This window comes from Ambystoma mexicanum, chromosome 2p (genome assembly GCF_040938575.1).
Source record: "Ambystoma mexicanum isolate Mex_15411 chromosome 2p, UKY_AmexF1_1, whole genome shotgun sequence".
NCBI lineage: Eukaryota > Metazoa > Chordata > Amphibia > Caudata > Ambystomatidae > Ambystoma > Ambystoma mexicanum.
The window spans coordinates 953,419,033-953,440,449 of record NC_090923.1 but is presented as its reverse complement, the minus strand read 5'-3'; the positions used below and the strand labels follow the sequence as shown (position 1 = coordinate 953,440,449).

Here is a 21,417-nt window from a genome sequence, read left to right as displayed (position 1 = left end):
CCCAGAGCTGCTCTGAGGGCTTTGTTTTGGTTTATAGTCATAATGTCGACAGACAAAAATGTCGGAAAAAAAATGTCGAAAATAATGTCGACATCCTATACTTATAATGTAAAAAGTCATTTTTTCGAAAAAAAAATGTCGACTTTTTTTTTTAGACATTATGACTATAAACCCTTAAAACTATCAACACCTCACCCAACACCCTCCTGCAACCCCCCCACACCCCCCACCACCACCCTCCCACCCCTCATATGCAACACATTCTATTTATAGATTTATTTATTTATTCAATAAATAAATAACCAAAAAAAGGATCATTTTCTATGGAGGGGGTCCCCCCCAACCCCCCCTCACCCAACACCCCCCTGCCACCCCCCCACCCCCCCACACCCCCACCACCACCCTTTCACCCCTCATACTCAACACATACCAATTATATATTTATTTATTTAGTCAATAATTAAATAAATAAAAATAGTATCATTTACTATGGGGGGGGTCCCCCCCAACCCCCCCTCACCCAACACCCCCCTGCCACCCCCCCACACCCCCCCAACCACCCTTTCACCCCTCATACTCAACACATACCAATTATATATTTATTTAGTCAATAATTAAATAAATATAGTATCATTTACTATGGGGGGTCCCCCCAACCCCCCCTCACCCAACACCCCCCTGCCACCCCCCCACACCCCCCAACCACCCCTCATACTCAACACATCTTATATATATATATATATATATATATATATATTTATTTATACAATAAAGTCAAAATTTCGAAAAAATATCGAAAAATGTCGACATTATTGTTTGTCGACAATATTTTTTTCGACATTTATTTTTCGAAATTTTGACTGTCGACATTATGACTGCACACCTTTGTTTTGTAGGAGCTGGAGTTTAGTTGGGTCTTTTTTGGAGGTGCCTAGCAGTAGAATGTTAGTCCTCTATTTTTGTTAGGATGAGGGCTCTATCAAGTGTCAGACAGTTACCAGGAGATAGGAGAGGCCTGCTAAGTGTGATGAGTTTGGCGGTGTAGGCTGTTGAGGAAGCAAGTGCGCTAATGTGATTGCTCATGGAGAGATTAGAGTCGAGGTAAACTCCCAGTGTTTTGACTTCATGGGAAATGTTGATGGGTATGCCGTCAATCTTTACGGAGGTGTAGTCTGGCTGGAGTTTGCTGAGTTTGTTGGGGGAGCCAACTATCAGGATCTCAGTTTTGTCTCCATTGAGACAGAGGCTGTTGTAAGCCATCCAGCTTTGGATGTGTGAGTAAATTGTGTTTAATGATGGCCGTTTCTTGCACCAGGTTGCCTGTGATGGGGATGAGGATGTGTGTGTCATCAGCGAAGTTTGTGTAGATAACTCCCATGGCATCTAAAGCTGCAAAGAGTAGCTTGGTGTATGTGTTTTATAGAGTGGGGGAGAGGTAGGATCCTTGTGGTACCCCTAGTGGTACAGGGATGGGGTCTGCTGCAACTTCCCCTATGGATACTCTTGAGGTGCGGTCGGACAGGAAAGATTTTATCCACATGGCCTTGTGGGAGAAGTGGAAGTTGGTGGATAGGGTTTGGCAAAGTTTGTCATGGTCAACCAGGTCCAAGCCGCTGATGGGTCTAGCAGTAAGAGGATACATAGTTTGCTGGAGTCCCTGATGGCATCCATCTGGTTTTTTAGGTCTAGTCGGGTGGTTTCAGTGCTGTGGTTGGGGCGGAAACCTGATTCTTTCCCCTAGTAGGTGATTCTGTTCAAGATGGTGTTGTACTTGGGTGTAGGCTATTTTATCAATGATTTTTAAGAGGAACGGTACTGTTATGGGCCTGTAGTTAGTGGGGACCGTGGGGTCTAGGGAAGGTTTTTTCAATAGTGGTGTGACCCAGGCTGCTTTAATGGAGGCTGGTATTTCGCTGGAAGTGAAGGATTCATTCATGAAATTGGTGATGGTGGGTGCTAGTATGGTCGCGCATTCTTTGACTACCTTAGCTGGGGTGCTGTCACCTTTGTAGTTCGAGGGCTTGAGGGATGTTACGGTTTTAAGTACTTGTTCCGAGGCGACTGGTGTAAAGTGAAATTCCGGTACATCGGGTTTGGTGGTGATAGTGGAAGGGTGGTGGGTAGGCGTGGTGGTAAGATCTAGTAGGTTTTTTTGAGAAGCTATCTTAATTTGGAGAGTGGTCACATTGAAGGATAGGGCATCCTGAATGGTGGTACACCAGGCTTTGCTTGGAACTATGGGGTTGGAGGGGAGAATGGGTGCTTCTAGGTCTTTGATAATAGTAAATCATTCTTTAGTGTTGGAGGCTGAGGCTGCTATGCGTTCATTGCATGATTCGGCTTTGTGGGCGAGAACCCTGAGTTTGTAGGCTTTGGCTAGTTTTTGTAGTTTGGTTTGTAGGTCGGGTGAGTTATTTTTTCTAGTTGGGTGTGCTAAGGCTCTTTTTTCTCTTCTGAGTTCATTGTTAAACCAAGGAGCGCTGCGTTTAGTTTTGGGTGCTTTGGTCTTAAGCGGAGCTACTTCATCAACCGCAGATTTTAAGCATTGGTGATAGTGTTTAGCAATACTGTCTGGGGTGGTGTTGGCCTGCAGTTTGGCGTTAAGTAGTTTAAGTACTGGGTTTAAGTTTTCTGCAGTGAGGTTATGCAAATTTCTGACCTGTATGGGTGGTAATTTGCAACTTGTGGTATTGTGGTCAGTATCTGTCTTTATTGTGAATTTAATTAGATGATCAGTCCAATGTAATTGGGGATGTCTGATATAGTTACTGTGGTATTAAGGGTAAGTATCCAGTCTAGAATTATTCCTTTAGAATGAGTAGGGGCACCATAGCCTAAGTTAAGGTCTCATAGGACAATGTATTTTGTTTTGGGTTTCAGTAAAGGAGTGATGAGGAGAGGTAGGTTTAAGTCTGGCTTGCTTGGGGCGCTAGGTGTTCTGTATACTATTAGGAAGTTAATGGTTTCCTGATTGTTAACGGCTAGTTTGAGGGAGAGAGGTTCATAGCCACTGATGGTTTCTAGTTTACATTCCCTAAAAAGAAGTGTGGTTTTATGGATGATGGCTACTCCACCACCTGTGGTGTCTGTACGGTCGGCTCTGAGGAGGGTATAGTCAGTTGCGAAGGCTAATGTGATCTGGGGACCTGATGCCGCATGCACCCAGATTTCCGTGAGTGCTAGGAAGTCTAATCTGTGCTCTAGTATGGAGTCATGAATTTGAATTGCATGTGCTCCAAGGGATCTTGCATTTAGTAGGGGGCGTCTTGTGTTGTTGTCGATAGGGGGTTGGGTCAGGTGGATTTGTGGACTGGTTATATTGCCGTTTTGCGTGGAGGCAGTTATCAAGGTTTCGAGAATTGTGGGTGTCATGGCGGTGGTGAGAGTGTGTGAGGGGTGAGGTGTGAGGGATGTTGATGGGGAGGTGCTGGAGATGTGTGTGTCCTGAGAGTCTGGAGTTGCGTTTGGATATGGTGGTGGATTGTGTTTGGTTGATTGTGTGTGTGGTTCTTGATGCCAATCGTGTGCGTCGGGTGTCACCTAGGATAGGTTGAGTTTTGTCAGGGGTTTGGTATGTGGTTGAAAATGCTGGCTGTTTGGGGAGGAATGGTGTGGGGCAGGGTAGGGGGTGATGTCCAGGGCAGAGGAGACCGGCCAGGCCTGCATTATACGATATGTAAGTGCCTTTAGTGCAGGTAGTGTTGGGAAAGGTGGGGAGTGTTTGGAGTGTCCCACTGTTGGTGGCAGGTGTGGGGTTGAGGTTGATGGTTGAGGTTGATGGTCATGGTTTGAAGGGAGGTAGTTCTGATGAGTAATGGGATAAGAAAGCTGAGGATAGAGGGGGATGGTATAGCACAGTACTGTGGCTTTCCTGGGTGTGTGACTATCTCTATTGTGTAGTAGTTTGGTGGTCTGGGGATGGTGGTTACCCATGGGTGGTGCTTCTTGGGTTTGCATTTGGGAAGGTGTGGTGAGGGGATACTGGCAGCGATGGCCCGTAGTAGCTTTGCACAAAGGTGGTGGTCCTATGTTCGGGCTGGTGTGGCAACACAGTGCTGTGTTGTCCGGGTATAGAATCGAGGTTGGTGGAGCAGGTCTAATAAGGAAGGGGATCCCTTTGCACACTATGGGGGTGTTTCTAGCATAATCAACAGGCAGTGCAGTTATGTACACATTTGGTGGAAGCAGTGCATTTAACATACGGTGGAGGTAGCATCAATTATAGGAATGCAATTGTATACAGATAGTTAAAGTGAGTTAAGCACAGAGTGGAGGCAACATCAATAACAAAAGCAAGGTATGATTAATACATTTTGTGTTGTGATGGTGACCTTCAATAAGGGTGGATCACCTAGTCTGAGGCTTGTTATTTCTGGGTAAGGGCAGGTAGATTGTGACCAGCTAAGCTATGAGTATGGAGTTCTCCACGCAGTACTGTAGAGTACGCTAGAGTATGTAGTTGCTTACAATTCCTTTCAACAGTTAGACACAAATACAGCAGGCAGTAGGTAGGGAATGCAATTTGTGAACAAAGATCCTTTTGGGCACGGTGAATGGTGGTGGTCTGGACTGCTAATTGAGGTACCGTTTGGTATAGGGTAGTACCCACATTGTGCAGATATACAAATGCATGGTAATAGTTCCAAAGATAGTCTGATACAAGGCGGTAACATACGAGGATACCAGGTTGTACAGGGCCAAAATAAACAGGCGCAGCATTCAAATTGTGCTAATTATACTGTGTTAGCGAGTGTGAGCAGGGGGCGTGAATAACCGGCGGGAAATGGTGGCCTGGTACCATCATTTATTGCATTTAATTGACTTACCTTCTTTGCTGAATACATTATATTAATCCTTTTTTGAACTGTGGAGATTATTTATATTTGTATCAGAGTGTTGTGCAATAATAACACCTGTTCCATTTATTTACCAGTGTGTTCAGAATAAATAACTGTATTTCTATACATCACTGACTGAGTTGAACTGTTCTGTGTGATACTGTGTGGACTTGTTGAGGCCTACCGAGCCCACTCCTAAGAATAAGCCTCAAGTGCTCTCCATTGCTACCTTGATTGGGTTTTGGCTAACCTCTTCACTATAACTAGGGTGACCTCCTAAAATCTGTCAACCAGGCCAGATTCTGGGAATCCGAAGTCACAGGTGCAGTGGTGGCTGTTTGACATTGGGGACCAGCTAGTTGCCAGTTAATCTTGATTCATGTGCTCACAGTTAAGGATGCCACCAGCCTGGACTTCAGGCTTTCGATGATGGATCTCGGCTGTGCTGCAGACTTGGTGACCGGACAATGATCTGGGATAACTGTATTAACAGAGGACTTCAGCTCTAGAAAACTGTGCTAATTAGTGGAGAGCGGCAGCTTACAGTCACCCATCAAGTTGTACTTCAATGGAGGCTGCGAAATGTCCCCACTTTGGATGGTGCAGACTGTGCAATTGGCCATGGCGTCTACAAACTTAAGAGATAAATTTCTGCAAGTTCCTGGTCAGTGAACCAGTTGTTTGTGCTGGCTCAAAGAAGAGGGAGACGCTGTGTAGAGCTCCCCCGGTCAATTGAGAGCAAGGTTTCACTGTCTGGTGGTACTCGCCACAGTAGCATTTTACAGGCATCCCTCTGTCTGTGGGTATTGGGTGGCATTTCTTTTTTCAAATTTCCAAAATCAACAAAGGTTTCTTTAGAACGACTGCTTTGAGACTGCTGAAGGGCCTGGTGTGGAAGGTGTGTGGGTGTGTATCTGTTGTGGGGGAATGTTTGCATGGAGGGGTGGGGGCAGGGTTAGATTGGTGTTAATTTGTATCTGCGCTGTGGTTGAGGGGGCAGGGAGTGCACGTGTGTGTGGCAGCGTTGTGTGTTTTGGCGGGTGAAGGAGACCGTATATGCTGAGAAATAAAGGGGTGGGGGAGGTATAGGGTTTTGGTTTGGTGAATCGCGCTTGAAATCGTGATATTTTTTTAATATTGAAGTCCACACCAACTCGGGTGAAAAGAAATCTGTCTTTGTGTGTGGCCTTCAATATTCAGAAATATCACATAGAACCCCCTCTATGGCCTCTCATACTTTGGATTCCAGGTTCCTGTGTGGAAGGGCTCCAGATTCACTCCTGGTATACAGAAACATGGAGCTGGAGGAAACCTCTGCCCACCTTTTAGAGTACCTGCAACATTCAATTTTGGATCACCAACTTAGAATCATTTGTGTTATTACCTTGGTTTTGATATGGATTATGATGCCTATGACTCCCTGCTAGTCCAAACCAGTTCCAAGCACACAATCCTCTTCTGTGCTCTGACCAGAGCCCATGAAGAATATTACTTTTTATAGTGATTTCCTACCAGGTAGGAAGTCTGCCAACCAAGACATTGAAAATTAACAAGGGGGGTCCTGGGAGTCCCTCTGCCAGACATTAGTCCTGGTTACGAGAGACTTACCCAGAGCCTTTAGCTCACTATCTTTCACAGAAAAGGGGTTGCTGTTGGTACTCTTGTTCAAAGGAGAATTGCCTAGCATTTCGGTGCTGGACTGCCCCAGGGCAGGAGAAAGACTGATATGTGCAGGATATTTCTCCTCTGTGAAAGATAGTGAGCTAATGACTCTGGGTAAGGTCTCTTATAACCAGGACTCATGTCTGGCACAGAGTCTCCCAGGACCCCCCCCCCCTGGAGAATTAAAAAAGAAAGGGTCCCTTAGTTCTACTATTGTTAAGGGAGCTAATAGTGCAACACAAAGAAATCAATATAGATTCAGACAAGTACCCCCTGAACTGATGGTTGAAGGACTAACCACTGCCCCCAAAACCGTGAGTAGAGTTGGTGAGTGAAGTTAAAAAGAATGCTCACTTACAAAACTGTATAGGTTACTTAGGATCTCAAATCAGTTACTATATATGCTTGTCCCACTGAAAGAGTGGGGAACTGTAAAAAATGATTGTCTAACACTCTTGAACATCCGTTTGATCATAGAAATGTTTTAGTTTAAGAGTAATCTTTATAAAATGTTTAAATTCAATACCATATTTTAAAGGTGCAACTGTACATATAAACAGTGTATCTAAGGTCCAGCAATCTATTGCAGAGACATGCCATTCTGAATTGTTATTGGCAGGCTTTACATAGTCCTTAAAGAAGTATGTGATATGGGAGGTTTAAAAATAGGTTTTGCTTCTTTCAAGCTTTTAACTTATAGCATAGTACCAATGTGCATTAGAGGAAAAGCATTGTGTTTTCTGATTGTGGTCATCCTGCTTAAAGGTCGGGGAAGATGCGAGAAGATAATTGGGTCACACTCTCATGGGCTTGGGGCATGATGCCATAATAACTAGCGGACAGATTTAGCACCAAATCCCTCTGCAAGGCGTACAATTGTCTGGAAATGGTAACGCTCCACCTAGCTGCCCATCTCCTAGTAAATATTTAGAGATAGCAGTATATTTTTCAGCATTTACTTTGAAGATGTTTGTTGCCTTTTTGTGTGCGAGGGTATTCATGATCTTTCAGACCTGCTGTGGAAATGTTTTGAACTGTTTCGTAAGCAATACGCTGTGGGTGTGTTATGGCTTTTTCTCTATTCTAACCTTTTTTTTGGTCTATGATCCGCATAGTTTTGGTATCTTCAAGACAATGGACACATGGGATTTGTACTGCTCCTTGCTCTCAATCTTTATTGGCTACTAGTTATCCGGGTGTGTTGGTCCATTGTTGGCTTACAAAACCTGGCTGCAGATGAACTCCTGGCCTTTTCAATACGGTCTTCTTGCCTTTCCTATTCATGCTGATTGGTTAATGCTCTTTGTGGTATGTTGTCCTATGGTGAAAAAACATGTCTGCTCTTTGCTATCAGGCCTATTGGCTTCTGATCTTTGTCGTATCTTGGGCAATGGTGACCTTGAATGGACTTTGCTTTTGATAATCTTGGACTTCATGGTATACTTATGTTCCTTGCTAGGGTGATGATCACTCCTGATCCCATGGTTACCTTGTGTGCTCTATTCCATTTGCTACAGTTAGGATTTTGGTTTCCCTTGAATTTATTTCTGCAACGTTATGCAGGAAAATGTACTTCACAATTCACACAACACAGAAAGAAGGAGCAGTTAATATCAGTTGTCTGCTAGCACTGAATTCTTTGTGGGGAGTAGTAATACCTCTATAGGTTTCAGATCGCTCTAAGCCTGCCTTCCTGAAGATAATCATGGTAATATATAGACAAATATCCTTTCACTGGGTCAGACCTCTAACATAACACAATGTTGAAACATAGAATACCACAATTAAAGTAAATCCAAGATTTAATTCTTCCATCTATCCATCTTTCATATTACCCTTAGTTTGGCTGAAACGAGCAATGCAGTCTTGGATCTAGTCTTGTTAAACCATGGAGCTATGATATCTTAACTGAAATGGCATATTTTACTGTAGTTTTGTTGCTCGTTTTTGAGTGGCTCCATAGATTTCCTTTTCTCAGTGGATCGCTGGCTGGCAGCAGGGAACAGGAATAATTGTAAGCTCCTCTTACAATAATTGGCATTTCTCCAGACAGTATTCTCTCTTCCTCACCCAGCCAGCAACCAAATAGGTAGTGTGGATCATCTAGAGCTGCCAATATTTAGCTGAATCTCTTGGGGCTTGATCCTTAACCCACAGATTGCAACCTGTAGATTTGTTAAATTTTTCCACTCGTCTTCATGGTTTTGGTAAGCCCTGCTTGGTTGTCATAAACAGTTCTGTGCTTTAGGTCTTCTCACATAGATGGCAACAATTATGATGCAGCAGAAAGATTTTTCATTTTATTTGTCTAGATTTCGGACGTTCTTATTCAGTTTATCCAGTTTGCCATCTCTGTTAGCGGTCATCCTTAATAGGTTTGGGATTTTTCATGGGGAGCCGATTCAAGGCGTCTTTAACGCCCTTCACTGATCTGGAACGATCTATGCAAGTCTGTTACCGTCATCACTTAAATTGTTTTTTTGGCATCTGGGAATCATGGCTTCTATCCTTAGGAAATGTTCTTGTTAAATGATTTTAATTTTTTCTGATCCTGTGTTCTGCTGAAGAGCCATCCTTTACTCACCTTTTTCCACCTCTCCTGGCAATATATAATTTAAAAACGTCTTACCAGAGTGATTCCCCTTGCTAGTCTTCTGGGGCATATTTCCACAGCAATTCCCCATCCTTAACTTTTAAAACTGAAGGGCTTATGATAACATGGTAGAAGCAGTCCTCTTTCAGTTACCACGCAACACCTTTCTGGATCCTGGTCTTCTTGGGGTTTTGGTACCCTATAAGCTTGTTTTTTTCTCGTTATTGAAATGGCTAAACTCCTTCTCTGTGTGTTTATTGGCTTGGGATATAATTGTCTGATCCTTGCCTTTTGATGCTGCTACCCACCTAGTGTTTGTGGTGTTAAATATTGGTTACCCTTCTGTGATGTTGACTTTTAATGCTGGTAAGTTGTGCTTTGTGTGGTATTCTTTTCCAGGGTAAATGTATTTGTGATCTCTCAGCATAAGTGACTAGCCGGTGTCCCCTCTTGTTCTCTGAGAAGTTTGACTAATACTTTTAAATTTTGTATTAGTGGTCTTTGAGCTTGTCTGGTTGGTTTCCCACGAATCCTCAAATGCTGTGACTGCTTCTCGTGCTCATCATTCTAAAAATATGGGTGTTTGAATCATGATGCAACAATTAGTTTAAGAAAACAATAGTGATCCTAAATAGGTGTTCTCCTCTGCCCCTCTACATCACTCTACTCTACTTACACTCTCATGTGCTACCTATCCTTCCCTTTCTAACATTCTTTGACGTTCATACATTTGCTTCAGCACATTGCTTCATTGCTTTTCATCTGTTTGTTATTCCTTTGACCCTTTTTTCCTTTACATTTTGTCACCACCTGTCTTTTTCCTTCTTCTACTTATTCCTTTTTTCCGTGCTTTCTTTTGTTTTTTCAATTCTTTTACATGTTTTCATTGCACTTTTCCTTTTAATTTTGTATATTTATCTCTCTTAAATTTTGTTTTGCAAATTCTTTTCTCTGCATTATTAGTTCCATTTCTCCTTCATTGTTTTTTATATTTGTTTCTTTACTCATCTTGAATTTAAATCTTGCCTTTCTTCCCTACTATTTTTCTTTCCACTCCATGTTTTAGCTTGTGCATTTACCTGGTCCTATGTCTTGTCACATTTCAGGGTCAGTGATGAAAAGGATGCTCGCATGTACTTGCAGGCCTTGTCCATTAAGATGGCCGAAGAGCTTGATGTGCTGCGAAGCTCGGGCAACCACACTCCAGGTGCTAAACCAATGGTAAGATGACATAAGATAAATAACAAGCCAATAGCAACTTCAAGACCAGAATAGTTGTAAAAAGAAAGTTCAAAGAAAAATATAAAAATTACATGGTATTTAATAGATTATCTAGAAATAAAAGTAGTTCACCATAATGTGCAGTGTAGGAAGTATAGACTTTTGGAAAATATTTTCTTTTCAACTAGCGTTTATGGTTGTCCGGTTGTAGTGAAGGTTTAGAACAGAAATGTGATACATGGGATTTCTCCAGTTTATTTCCTAATTTTCTTAAAACGGATTGTTGGGTTTTTACTTTTGATTTTGTTTTTTTTATCTAATGTAATTAGATGTATACATTTTAACGCTCAAGATGTTCCATTTTCATGTTGCTCTATTCTCCATAATTCATTCAAAATGTTCACAAAACTGAGACCAGCAACAAATCAATGGTCCATCACGGAGTGGTAAAGGAAACGCCAATGGTTATAATACAATATGACACGTTTATGTCGTTGTTCATGCCAGCCAAATTCCTCCCTCTTAGTGCTATAATAGCAGGCGTTCTTTTTCCCAAAAATCTTTGAGAGACGAATGCCCCAGGTCCCATGCATGCCCCAAGCTCTGTACAGGCACAGCCTATCCAGTACTCATCACAATATGCCATACAAATGCAAACGCAGCAGCCAGCCACACAGGCCCCTACACAACCATGGGATAAGAATACCCTGGCATAAGGTACAGAGACTCATTACACAGGAGCAAGCGTTTTAGGTGAATGCCTTCCCACTTCCAGGGACAAACGCTTATCCACAATAGGACAGCCTACAGAGAGCTTTGACATGCCCAGTTCTGTCAGTCAATGCCGACCTGGAAAGGAACCCCAGGTTGAAGTGAAGATGGGAGATCAAACATTCATGTTTGTGGTTCACACATGAGCTACAAAGTGCTGTATTACGAAAGGAAGGTTTCCCTCATCCGATCAAATAATGGACATGCAGAGATTCTCGAGGGCAATTGTATCGGTTTCTTTTACTGAAGATTTGCTTTTCACTTTAGATACACAGTTGTCCGCACCCTTATTATATTCTAAAAATAACCCAGTTAACCTTCCGGGCAGGGATCTCCTGAGTAAACTGAATATGACCATCTAATTCACGGAGGAAGGTATAGTGTGTTCAACAGCAGGCATATACCATGCTAGGGCAGCAGCCATAACACAAGAACTTTGCAGTGACAGTGCCATACGAGGAGTGCCCTTACATCCAGATGTGTTTATCTGTGGGGTAACATTTTTGCCAGGTTGTGTGCCTGGGATTAAAGATAAGACGCTGTGCATCCCTGCCAAGTTTTTGTTTAGGTCAACTGTTCCCCCTGGAAAAGGCACCAGGCACTATATTACACTAAATTCGGAAGAAGTAATTACAAAAAAGGACAGAGTAATTCTGTCTGGTACAGACGACGGAGAGGATTGGCGCACAGTTCTGGACATAGAGCGAACTGAGCCATTGAGGAGGGTGTCTGACGAACAGGTGTCTCTGGATACCGTGGACACAGGAGAAATGGTGTTTGCAATGGGCATACCCTGCCAAATCATTGATACAACATCTTACACCATGCTTATTGCTCAGACATTACCATCATACTTGGAGAAGGATCTGGAGAAGGTTCCCACCCACTTAGCTAGCAACCCCCACAATGTACGTTTCTTGAGGAGCATAGGGGCAGTTTGCATCAAACTGAAACCAGATGCATTGTAACCCCAAATAAAACATAGCCCATGTCAAGGGAAGCAGATGAAGGAATCTGTCACCATTGTATAATTATGGCAACAAGGCACAATGCAACCATCAGAATCCCCATACAACAAGGCTATATACCTAAAATAAAATCAGAATTCCTCGAAGAGAAATGTTTTCAGCTTGCGCCTAAAAATTGAAATTGTGGCGGAGTGACGAGGGAGTGTTCATTGTGTTCGGATCCCTGGTCAGATTGCTTCCATTTCGAGTGTTTTCACTAGCTCCATTGGAGCAAGGAGGAGCTAGTGATTAAAAACCCCTCACTCGCGGATTGTATTGTGTTCCTTGGGTGACGCGGGTTGACGGGCTAAAGGACCCAAGTTAACTGTTTCTCTGTGCCCAGGAAAAAACTCACTAAATATGGGAAAAAGGCGTCAGCTGTGCGCACGAGCAAAATCAACGCGTTGTGAGTCTGCCCTTGCCCGTACGGCTACTGAAACAGCAGCTGCTGCAATTCCAAGTAAGTAAAGACGCCAATAATCTGTCAAATGCATTGGTATTAGATAAAGACTCTTTTGAGCCCTGTCTTGATGTTGTGGTGTCAGACTCTGAATGCCAGGTTTTCGAGGAACTTTTGTCTGTGGGTGTGGATAAGCTAGAAAATAGAATACCTGTACCCGATTTAATGCACATGGGCAATGTTGTCGAAGGAGAAAGCGCAGCGGACGTTTTAAGCTCCTTGCCATGCTCCTCACGGCATAATGAGCCCGATGAACGACACCTCTCTTGCCCGGAAAAGCGACTGCTCCGCCGCTTTTGTCCGATTCGCCAGCCTATTGCCCTTTGAATAAAAGCGCATGCAAATCTGCTCCTCCCACCTGCTTAAAACCTAGCTGGGATATAACTTGTCCTGAAATGGCAGCTTAACTGCCACGAGACTCTGATGTAGGGACAATGATGAAGATACAGTGTGCTGGTGTTGGTGACTCTGTAGGGGCTGGTTCTATGCCCCAAGGAGATTACAACTGTGGGCCAATCCCGGAACAAGAGCCTGTTGCAACCAATGACAGGCGAAATTCCCTAATAGTCGCTGACCAAATAATTAAAGATATCATGGCTATAACAGGAAGTTAATTTACGTAAGGAGAAGGAACTGGGCAGCAAACTGTTTCAGTAACCACAGTGCCTCTACAATCTCGGATACTGAGACTGAGATAAACAATTACACCAGAGGCAACATACAACGACGAAAGACTGAAAAAAGCCAAATGTCTAACACAACTTTGAGAGATATGAGACTTAAAAGAAGACGAGTGGATTCCAGCCCAGTGGCAGATCTTTGCTGCTCACAAAAAAGAAATGTAAAGACTGTGAAAGGTAATCTCAGGAATGAGGACAAACTGACACCAAAAAGCAAGAGACAACAGAATGGGAGAGAGATGATCACATCTTCCTCAGACGACTCTTCCACAGACGAATCCACAACTGATCCCCATCAGGGAACCTACAAAATTACAAGACCTTATAATAATTTAAAACTATGATTAAAAAACAAAGAATCGACACAAAAGAAATGTATCAATGAAGTAATTAAAAATGTAATCAATTAACTGAGGCCCAATTTATTGTCTGCAATGGATATTGCAATTACACCACTGGCCAAAATGTATGAACAATTCAATGAAAGTTATAGAGACAAGAACAGACGTATTGCTCTTGTAAACATGAAAATGGTCAATTTGGGGATGAAGCTACAAGAATTGAAAATTCAGGCCCAAAAAGATGAACTAACAGCAAATATATTGAAGGAGGCTTTAAAAAGCTCAGGAGAAGACAAAAAGTTGCTGGCGGAAAGTGTCCAAAGAAGCACTATCGATTTTAATGAAATATCAAAGTGATGAAAACAAAAGTGTGGAGTTACAAAATGAGGCTCATAAAAATCTGAGCCTACCACAACTGAATAAAAGAACGCTCGACACGACACGTCCAGAAACGAGAGTGGTAGCCATGTCGACTTTGACATCCTTGACAAATACAGAAGGCCTTACCTTCGAGAATCTGAATGTGAAGGATAAGATGGCAGCCAAAGAACAAAATCAAATGAACCTTGAAGAGGTTCTCCCTGTGACAAAGACCAACAGCGGATGTCTGTGTGTCATTACTGAATAACCCACTATTTGTGGACTCGACTCCTACAAACAGAAAAATGCAGAAGGCCTTACCTTTGAGAACTTGAGTGCGAAGGAAAAGCTGGCAGTCAAAGCCCAAAATCAAATGAATTCAGAAGAGGCTCTGCCTGTGATAATGGCATCAGAGAATGCCTTTGTATTCCGACCTAACAATCCACTACCTAAGCCCTGTGATGAAGACTTGGTGGCTAACTTACCTAAAGAAAGTTACTCCATCTTTGAAAAAGACAAAAAAACACTTGAGAAAGTTAAGAAAAAAACAACGGAAAAAAGAAGTGTTAAATATGAAGAAAAAAACAAAGAACATGAGAAAAGAATCCCAATGCAAAGAACTCGTGCAAGTTCTTGAGAAATCTAAAGGCGGTGAATGTAACAATCCAGATGACAAATAACAGTGTATCTGGAAAAGAAGCAACAAAGTGCACAATGACGAAAAAACAAATGTCTGATTAAAAAAAGAGGTTGCATCTAAAGATACTCAACTAAACATCGATCCCCGATTGGAGGATCCAACTATAGAGGATTTAATTAATGTATCAATCTACGAAACTAGTGATGAAGAAGGAGGAAGTGAGCAACTCCTAGAAGATGATGAAGAGATGTTAAATCAATCAGCCCAATCTGCAATCAACGATAGCTCACTTTTGGAAAATGAATCCTTATGTGAAGAAGTTGTAGTATGGAAAAGGACAGTTGCAAAAATGTCACCAGAAAAAATAATGAAAGATGATGACGATGAAAAAAGTGAAGAGGTATTGGCCTTTCAAGAAGTTCTCACAATGAAAGAGCGGAGAGAGACGATGTTCGTTAAACTAAGGACAGCAGAAAAGGGAACCAAAAATCGCAATTTGGATCAAAACCCAATTAGGTCTCTAGAAAGGAAAATAAATGTGCATGTGATAAATTAAGTGGATAGGTTGCCTATACAGAGTAATCCAGTAGATGGACCCTCTGATGAATCTTGGAGGGTCGATGAAAGAGCTAAACCAGTTAGTAAAGCTCCCTATAACAAAACGACCCAAAGAGGAGCAGATTTTCACCTCCTGCTGGAGCGAACTGAACCTAAAGAAGATGGTCTAATCTTAAATCGCTTCAACGTCATGCAGCTCTTAAACCATCTACCAAACATGAAGATGATCTCGTCCAGTGACATCAAAAGAGTGGAATTTATTGGCAAATCTTCTCTTGACAGAGTAGTGCTACATATACACTTGAAGATAGTCTACGATCTTATTCTGAGGAATGCTGAAGAGATATACTATCTTGGGTTAAAACCACAAACGAGCTGGAGAGAAAGCAGTCATGTGGAATAACTAAAGGAAATGAAGAACTGTTACGCTCACCTGGTTCCACGGGGGTGCCACCCAGCAATCGGGGTCCAGGTATCCCTCCCTGCGATGCCCAGTAGTGACCAGCGGAAGAATCCTGCCAGAAATACAGGTAAACAATGTTTAGGACCGGGTAACTGGGATTAACAGCCTCCCACCACCCAGTATGTCTGCGGCCCCTCTAAGCTCCCTCTCACCTTGTTCTTGATGTTGGCGGGTTCTCTGTCCTTCTGTCCCGGCAGGGGCGCGTGGTGCTTTGCGGGCTATGGCGGTCGAGTTACTACACTGATGCCGCCCGACGTGAGTCTTTCAGGTAGGTCTTATTGCTATGGTGTTTTGCTGTCCTAGCATGCCTTTCTGGAATTAACAATGTCTCTTTTCTCTTCCTTAGGTACGCGGAAGTCCAATTCGTGGCGAAGATTGGATTCGGGGTTCGCTGGTAAGTATTAGCATTTTTGGAGTGCCTGGATGCGGCGAGTAGGCGCTTTACGGAGCGCTAAGGTGCCTTGCCTTTGCTAACCTGTTATCTTTTGTCTTCACAGGTCGCGGTGCTCCGCCAGAGTGTAGAATTCCAGAGATGTTGCTGAATGAAGTGCGAGTGGTAAGGTAAGCCTTTTGGCGGAGTTCGTTAATTGTGCAAAATGTCTAATGCCTTGTCTTTCCCTTTCTGCAGGTCCGTCGATCCGAAGGAGCGCTGGTTCCAGGATGCCGGTCGGAAGAGATGAGGACCACTAATGATGGAATTCAGGTAAACTGCAACCTTTTCTAACGATGTCTTCTTTCTTTTTCTGCAGATGCTGTTCCTCCGAGGTTCGTGGCTGAAGCTGAACACTGTGAGCGTCACGTTGCAGAATTTCAAACTAACGCGAACATTGAATGACAGTAACAAAAAGTAGTTTCCTAGCACAAACTCATTATTAAGTATGAGCCTGGCGCCAAAGGCGCCAGGACTGGCCCCAAGAAGGCCGAGGTTGGGATTTAGTGGGGACTGGGGTGTCAAGGCTCCCCCTGGCCCACGGGTAGGCCAGGGGGTTTCGGAGTGAGGGTCGTGACAAGAAAATCCTATCATTCAGGTTCCTGCAAAATGCCCTAGAACAGTGGTCTTCAAACTTTTTTGGCCTGGGCCCCCCCTGAGCAAAGTTTGGGCAGGCCGGGCCCCCCCAAAAGTGCCAGATGGACAGTATGTAGAAATCGCTATGAACTTGTGCGTGCCGTCACCGCACCCTACTCCCAGTACAGACCCTGGGTACTCCCCACCCTACTCCCACCACTATTCAAGTGCTGCCAGCCATCCTGCTCCCAACACAGTCCCATAACACAAGCATGCACACATCCATACACATTTAAATAAAAAATAAATCGCCATAAACGTACCTTCTGCAGGGGCCTGCGCATGGTTGCTAAAATGCCCCGCTCCAGGTTGCTCTGCCCGTATGTGCGAGGAGGTGCAGGAGCACCCCCTTGCACATACATACATGCAGTGCCCCAGCCAGCATTTCCAATGAGCTATGCAAGGCTGGCGAAGCAAAACACGCCCAGCGTTGCATGGCTCAGTGATCATGTGCGGCTGGAGAAATGAACTGTCAAAGGCAAACAGTGTTTCCCTTTGACAGTTCAGCCAGCCCAGGAGCACTCCCTCAGCTGGAAAAAGTAGCTGAGGGAGTGCTCAGTGTTTCACTGGGCTGGCTCCTCAGCTCCTCCATAATGGGTGAGGTGGCCAGTGGGTGGACGCCCCCTCCCCCATTATGGATGAGCCGGCAGGCTTGGACTGGCCTATAGGGCAATAGGGCGATGACCATACCAAAAATGCTAGTGTAGGCCAGTCAAAATGGGCCACTTTTTTGGCCAATGTGGGCCAGTTTGAGTAGTTACTTCACTATGCAGCTAGTAGTTTTGACCATTGTTGCTGAATAAATATTCTTTAAATATCACAATTTGTTTACATTTGAACAAAAAACAACCCCTTGGGTACTATTCAAGCAGTGTGTGACTAAAGGACTGAATATCCATTTGCAACTGCTGGAGATTTTTTTTTCATTGGTGCCTAAAACCGTTTTATGGTCCAGTCTGACCATGTGAGCTGCCCCTTCCCATTTCCTCCAATCTAAAAAAAAAAAAGGATTTTCATGCTGGGCTCTGGCGCCCCCCCCTGGGATGCGGCCGCTCCACAGTTTGAAGACCTGTGCCCTAGAATGATAGAAGACAATCAAATGGCTCGTTTAGAAGTCGAAGACGAGCTAAGCGGGGATGAAGAAAACCTCAATGAGTTGACGAAAATTAAAAAACCTTTGAGTCGCCATTGAAACCCAAAACTACAGTTAAGAGGAGCCATCGAAGATAGCTGGACTTGGGTCGTTGGAGATTTGCATGCAAAAAACGACAGTTAACATAAGGATGATGTAGGTAGTCATTGGAAAACTGTGGGCTCCTGGAATACCCGTGGCTTCGCTCACTTACTGCAGAAATCAAACGATATCCTGAAACCTGTTGACATTTGTTGCCAGGAAACATGGTTGATAGATCCTCCGTTAGCAGGCGGCTTTGATCTTGCTTTCAATCCTGCTATACGCCAGGATAGAGGTCGCCCCATGTCTGGCATGCTTACCTTGGTAAAAAGAGAAAGTGGTCTACAAATCTATAACTCCAAGAACATATCTCCTTACATACAGATAACTTCAGTTGTGAACCAAGGCTTGGAAGAGAAATGCACAACAAAGATATATATTAATATATATTGGCATCATAATGCTGTTGGAGAAAGTACATTTGTTGATCAAATATGCGACCTGTTGGACCAGATAACGGAAACTAAAGATAATGCTGCTATTATAATATGTGGAGATTTCAACATGGATTTACTAATGGTTAACGCCAAGGGAAGAAAAGAGACACGTCTAAATAACCTGAGACAAACAATCTGGGAAGAGCTTGATGTCAGAAGCATGGGCATTCTCAGTGGGAATGTTCCAGGTGACATCCCAGCACAAGTAACGTGGGAAAGAGAGACACAAAAATCCATCTTGGACTACTTTATAACATCTAAAAGCATGACACGGAAGATCAAAAGTATGAAGGTCATTAAAACGACTCTAAGTGATCATAACTTGGTAACAATCTCTTATTACATGGAGCCTTCAAAAGATCAAATGAAATGGACTCAAGAAATTGAAGGGGAACCAGCGGAAATCGCCTGCGAATGAGTAGCTCAAAAATAAAAGATCTCAGTTACACTATACAAGTGGGATAATGAAGAAGATGGTGAAAAGATCGAATACGATACACTTCTACAGGTATACAAAATCCACGCGCATAAAAATATAAAAGATAGCGTGAAGAAACATGTATACTATACAGACGTGGTGGGCAAAAAGAGAGAAAACGACTCCGAATAATAGAAGCGACCAATAAACTTAGAGCTGAAAAAGACTGGGGGAAAAAAAAGGAAAATGCAATATAAAAATTGGCTGAAATGGCATAAATTTGCCATGGAACAAAAGGATGCTGATAATATGATGCTATGCCTAGCTCAAAGAAATTCCAGAGACTTTTGGGCGGCAATAAATGAGCTAGAGAGACTACAGACTGCCAGCCTAAGTAACGTGGTCACAGAAGATCAATGGACCGCTCACTGCACTCTTTCAGAAGAACAAAGAAGATAATCCACCGAAAGCGACGATGAAAGGATCATGGGAACTAGACATAGAGATGACATCCTCAGTAACATCAAGAAATTAAATGTGTCTCGGGCTCCTGGACCCGATGGTCTAACGAACTATATGTTAAAGGCAAATCCAGAGGAATGGGCAGACTTCTGTTATAAGTTGTTTAAGATGGTATTAAGTCTGGGACGAGTTCTGAAAACATGGAAAACCGCTATAATCGTGCCCATATTTAAAAAAGGCTCAAGGCAAGGTTGGAACCAAACTACCGACCCAGCTTGAACCTATTTATTCTGAATATACTGAAAATGGAGGCTGTAAGGCAAAATACATCAATCTATATTGCATGCATCGATCTGGCCCACGCCTTTGATGGAGTGGACAGAGAAATGCTTTGGGAAACAATGAAAAGCAAAGGATGTCCACTAAGTCTGATTGCTGCGATAAAGGCGCTCTACTCTGAGACTTTTGTTAAAGTCCGATTAGATCAGAGAGGGCACACCACGGCACCTATACCTACCACTCGTGGTGTTAAACAGGGGTGCCCCCTTGGAGCAACTCTTTTCAACTCTTTTATATCGGACGTAGGGGAGACGCGGAGTACTGTAAAATCTTTCCTTCCTAAGATCAATGAAGACCATATTAAAATGATCTTATATGCTGATATTGCAATTTTGGACCCAACGCCAATTGGACTCCAGAGGAAGATAACTGCCTTAAATGCCTATATGGAAGACAACAAGCTGGAGATTAATATCCAGAAAACTGAGATTTCGTATTAAAACACTTGCAAAGTGCCCGTAATCAAAATGTGTGCCGTAAATTTCAATGGAAGCTGCACAATGATATACTTAAGGTTGTCTCTGAAGCTAAATATCTGGGTATAACTAGAAGTGTAAGCATTTGTGACGAATCAATGGTTAAAAGGCTGGTGTCCAAATGCAATCAGCTCGCTGCCCAAGCTTCAAAACTCAACACAAAATATGGAAAATTCTCCATGTTGCCAGTTGTTCGCTTCTATAGAAATAAAATCATACCGATATTGACATATGGAGCAGAGTTCTGGTTAAGATGCGAACATGTCATGTGGCGAAGAATTCTCAAACTACCCAAAGGTCTTCCGACCGCCTGTATGAGGTATGAATTAAGTCGATCATCCATGAGCGTAATCACCATATGGAATTCTTTAAACCTCTACAGAAAAATTGTTGGAGATAACATTCCACAATTTGGTATTTTAAAGCAAAAGAAAGAACAGAAGATGGATGGTCTTTTTAAAACCTGGAAAGCATCCTGCGAAGTCACCCTAAATCAGCTAAATACCAACACACAAACTTTGTTGCAGATTCCTGATGCAGTAAAAAAAAACTGCTAACACAAGACTGGATCGAGACGCAAGAGAAGACTGCACAAAAGAATGAAAAACGCTCCCTTTGAAGCAAAGAAACTAAATGAACTCCCTAAGTACCTGACCCAATTCCCATGCAAAAGAAGAAGAATCTTTGTTCTTTAGATTCAATTAATGGGAAACTAAGGAGACGTATCGGAGAGGAGGGCAGTCTCAAAATGATCCCACATGTTGCCTTTGTAACTCCCCTGAGGACTCGTTGAAACATCTGGTTCTCTTGTGTCCCTTTTTGCGAGACGATAGAACAAAGTGTTTGGGACAGGAGTTAAAGAAATACTCTTCGTATACTGCAGATGAATGGTGGAGTGCCATGCATCTTGGAGAAAGGAATAAACTAACTTTTGCATTGACAGCTTTCTTAGAAGTGATAGCAAGACCTCTGAAAACAGAAAGCAACGAGGGAATGTAAGTAAGATGTGCGCAGACCTAAAAACTATTGGACCTTTGGGTGAACACAAAATGGCTTTTTTTTTTAAAATCTTTTTTTGTAGGTGTGATATTAATAAGAATCCGGACAAAAGACTAAAGTAACAAACTGTGCACCCTTTTAGGAAAAGAATACATATGTACAGAAAGACAGGAAAATGGTTTTGCTAAGATTGCTGTAATTACCTTTTTTTTTAAAGTTTGTAATAAATTAAAAAAAATAGTGTGGGGCAATTTCAATTTTTAGGTGCATGCTGAAGACTCTTCTGTTCTAGTAATTGTGATTTTTTTTTCTTTTGGCGTATTCCCTCCTTTCTGGACTCCCCAGGTTGGTTGACTGAAATATTGTCTTCATCTGTTTGATTGTGTTATTGT

At 42.8% G+C, this 21,417-nt stretch overlaps 1 protein-coding gene across 2 annotated transcripts in view; it reads left to right on the top strand.

Annotated features, from left to right (window-relative positions):
• The window catches only part of LOC138566955 (serine/threonine-protein kinase MRCK alpha-like), a 2,642,347-nt gene that overhangs the window by 1,221,740 nt on the left and 1,399,190 nt on the right, over positions 1-21,417 (top strand). For both annotated transcript variants that reach the window (XM_069644738.1, XM_069644739.1), the window contains exon 18: positions 10,200-10,314. In XM_069644738.1, coding sequence (XP_069500839.1) covers positions 10,200-10,314 — 115 coding nt within the window. The remainder of the gene's footprint in view (positions 1-10,199; positions 10,315-21,417) is intronic.